Source organism: Ceratina calcarata, unplaced genomic scaffold (assembly GCF_001652005.2).
Source record: "Ceratina calcarata isolate Rehan_Ccalc_2016 unplaced genomic scaffold, ASM165200v1 scaffold63.2, whole genome shotgun sequence".
NCBI lineage: Eukaryota > Metazoa > Arthropoda > Insecta > Hymenoptera > Apidae > Ceratina > Ceratina calcarata.
The window spans coordinates 34430-37644 of NW_017177554.1; the positions used below are offsets into that span (position 1 = coordinate 34430).

General features: G+C 44.1%; 1 protein-coding gene across 1 annotated transcript in view; it reads left to right on the top strand.

Moving 5' to 3' along the window:
• LOC108630045 (neuroligin-1-like) overlaps positions 1-3209 on the top strand; it is a gene marked incomplete at its 3' end in the record, with an annotated part of 36116 nt that extends 32907 nt beyond the window's left edge. Inside the window, exons 7-8 of the mRNA XM_018033109.2 lie at positions 2850-3001; positions 3073-3209. Coding sequence (XP_017888598.2) covers positions 2850-3001; positions 3073-3209 — 289 coding nt within the window. The remainder of the gene's footprint in view (positions 1-2849; positions 3002-3072) is intronic.
• Between the last annotated feature and the right edge of the window lie 6 nt (positions 3210-3215).

Below are 3215 nucleotides of genomic sequence, written 5' to 3' on the forward strand. Positions count from 1 at the left end.
CGACAAATGCTTTAAATAAAAGTTGTAAGTACTTCTATTACTTACAAGAAAGGTCGTATATAATTCTCTTTTATCCCAAATACGAACAATAAATATTATATTAAACTCTGCAATCAACACGTGTACATTTAACGTCTCTGTCTTTAACCAGTTTAACCGTATGTGTTTTATATACGTAAGACCAGATTTATGTATGTAATTGACGGTTGAACGACTGATCATCGTATCTACTATAGGCGAAATCCGTGTCCCTTGTAGCCGAACTTCTTTGACAGTCCCTTTGTGCGAGAGCGCGCGTCGCGTCGCAAAGTTGAAAATAAGCAGAAGCAGCCGTTCCGGGGGAGTGCAACGAACTACATGATTTTCAAAAGAGGCACGAAGACTCGCAGAAGGAATCGATAAGGGAAATATTAGGGAGGAAACGGAGGAGCCACAAAAGACGCAGAAGGTCTCCATTACCCTCGGCGAGCTCAAAGGGAGAGAGAAACTCTCATGCCTGGGAAGCCTCGATCCGAGCCGAAACTCTCCTCTGTATTCATTCGTCCTCGGAAGAAAAAAAATCGGAACAACTGTCGGTTTATTTGCAAATTGGATATCTCGCGATTATGGCCGATCGTTTAATATCCTTTATGGAGGATCGCTATGGGAAAAATCTCAAGACAGATCCCATGTCTCACATTACTGCCTCTCCTCAAAGGATATTTATTTAGTAAATGGCGAAATTAAGTCTCGCAGCCCTGAAATATTTCTCACGGGGACACAAAGTGCTTTGCAATTCTTCTCAATATTTTCCCACCTGCCAGCACCTCCGCGAAATTAATCCCGTTACATCCGACATTTTCCTATATCCTTTTCAACCCAGCGTTCATCTCTATTTAAATTNCCGCGGTTATCACCACCGCCGGCGCCGATAACGTTCCTGATAATTTCCTGGACAATTACCGCAGCAACGGCACGCTCCGCGGTCGTTATTTAAATGCAATTGAAAAAGGAAACACGGTCTCGATATATCGGCGACGTTAATTGCGAGGAAACTCGTCTCGCGGTAATGAAATTAATTCCGAAGAACTAAGAGAGAGAGAGAGAGAGAGATTTGGAAGAACGTCGAAGGAACTTTCGGAAAGAGAAAATGGGAAACGGTGGAAAATTACTTCTGTCCGTTAATCATGATGTATGCGCGGAAGAAGTTGGTAAATAGATGCAGATGTATGAGAGGAACGGAAACGGGAGATGGAACAGGAAATTCACTCGGGATAAGCGAAAATCGTTAAGCGGAATTAGGGAAAAAAGATTGTTCATAAATGTAATAACGTTTAATGCAAGAATCATTGTGGAGAATCGGATTCCGATCGCGATTTAGAACTATATTATATACGTATATTGCGAAGACGGTTTTCATGCACTGAACGCGAGGAAAAAAATTGAATGGAACAAAGTTACGATGGAACGGATTAATATTCAACGAATCGATCGACGATCACGAACGCATTAATTAAAATCAGCCAGCTCGATAAGAAGTGTTTCGAACGCTCGGTTTTATTCAGGCGGATAATGAACGATCGAACGAAAGGAGACGCATTCGGCTTGCCTTGCGAAATATTTCTGTTACTCGTGCGTCGGCATCCGTAAAAAGGAGCCCGTGTACACGTCCCGACGTCAAACGCGCTGGGGCTGTGCAAAGACTGACTGCGAGTGGAATTTAGATTAAACTTCCGTTTGCCGATTGCGCGTGTACACAGGCGGCTTAAAGGCACCCGTAATTGAGGGAAAACATGTTGAAAAATTCTCAAGTCCGCGTGCGTGAAATGCTCCCACGTTGACTACTCCGTGGCTTAACGATGGAAATGGAAACGAGAGAGAGAGAGAGAGAGAGAGAGAGAGAGGAAGTGCTTTTTACCGGAGAACCCTTTTGCTACTTGATTACGATTCTTAATCTTGAGGTACAGCGTAATTCAAAACAGTGTACGTGTGTACCTAATTAACTATTCATTATNATATTAAACTCTGCAATCAACACGTGTACATTTAACGTCTCTGTCTTTAACCAGTTTAACCGTATGTGTTTTATATACGTAAGACCAGATTTATGTATGTAATTGACGGTTGAACGACTGATCATCGTATCTACTATAGGCGAAATCCGTGTCCCTTGTAGCCGAACTTCTTTGACAGTCCCTTTGTGCGAGAGCGCGCGTCGCGTCGCAAAGTTGAAAATAAGCAGAAGCAGCCGTTCCGGGGGAGTGCAACGAACTACATGATTTTCAAAAGAGGCACGAAGACTCGCAGAAGGAATCGATAAGGGAAATATTAGGGAGGAAACGGAGGAGCCACAAAAGACGCAGAAGGTCTCCATTACCCTCGGCGAGCTCAAAGGGAGAGAGAAACTCTCATGCCTGGGAAGCCTCGATCCGAGCCGAAACTCTCCTCTGTATTCATTCGTCCTCGGAAGAAAAAAAATCGGAACAACTGTCGGTTTATTTGCAAATTGGATATCTCGCGATTATGGCCGATCGTTTAATATCCTTTATGGAGGATCGCTATGGGAAAAATCTCAAGACAGATCCCATGTCTCACATTACTGCCTCTCCTCAAAGGATATTTATTTAGTAAATGGCGAAATTAAGTCTCGCAGCCCTGAAATATTTCTCACGGGGACACAAAGTGCTTTGCAATTCTTCTCAATATTTTCCCACCTGCCAGCACCTCCGCGAAATTAATCCCGTTACATCCGACATTTTCCTATATCCTTTTCAACCCAGCGTTCATCTCTATTTAAATTAATGACATGCCATTTTATTTCAGGATAAAATTCTATGAGTTTAAGCTTGACAGATGAATTTTGTTTGCAGAGATCGGGCTGCATACATGGCGAGGACTTGCCGTATTTTTTCGGAGCACCGTTGGTAGGCGGCATGTCCCACTGGCCGAAGAACTACACGAAAGCCGAGATAGCCTTGTCAGAGAGCGTGATACTCTACCTGACGAACTTCGCACGCACCGGGTAAGTAATCCTACGGGACGGAACGCGTCGGAGCGACCAACTGACAATGCGATTCTGTGTAACGTCGACAGGAATCCGAACAAGGGCACGCCGGACGTCGGGCTGAGACCCGAGAGAACAAAGTTCAAGAACATCGATTGGGTCGCCTACGAAGCGGTGCACAAGAAGTATCTGAGCATAGGTGAGACTGAAATTGAGTTTCTCTCAAGTTGGG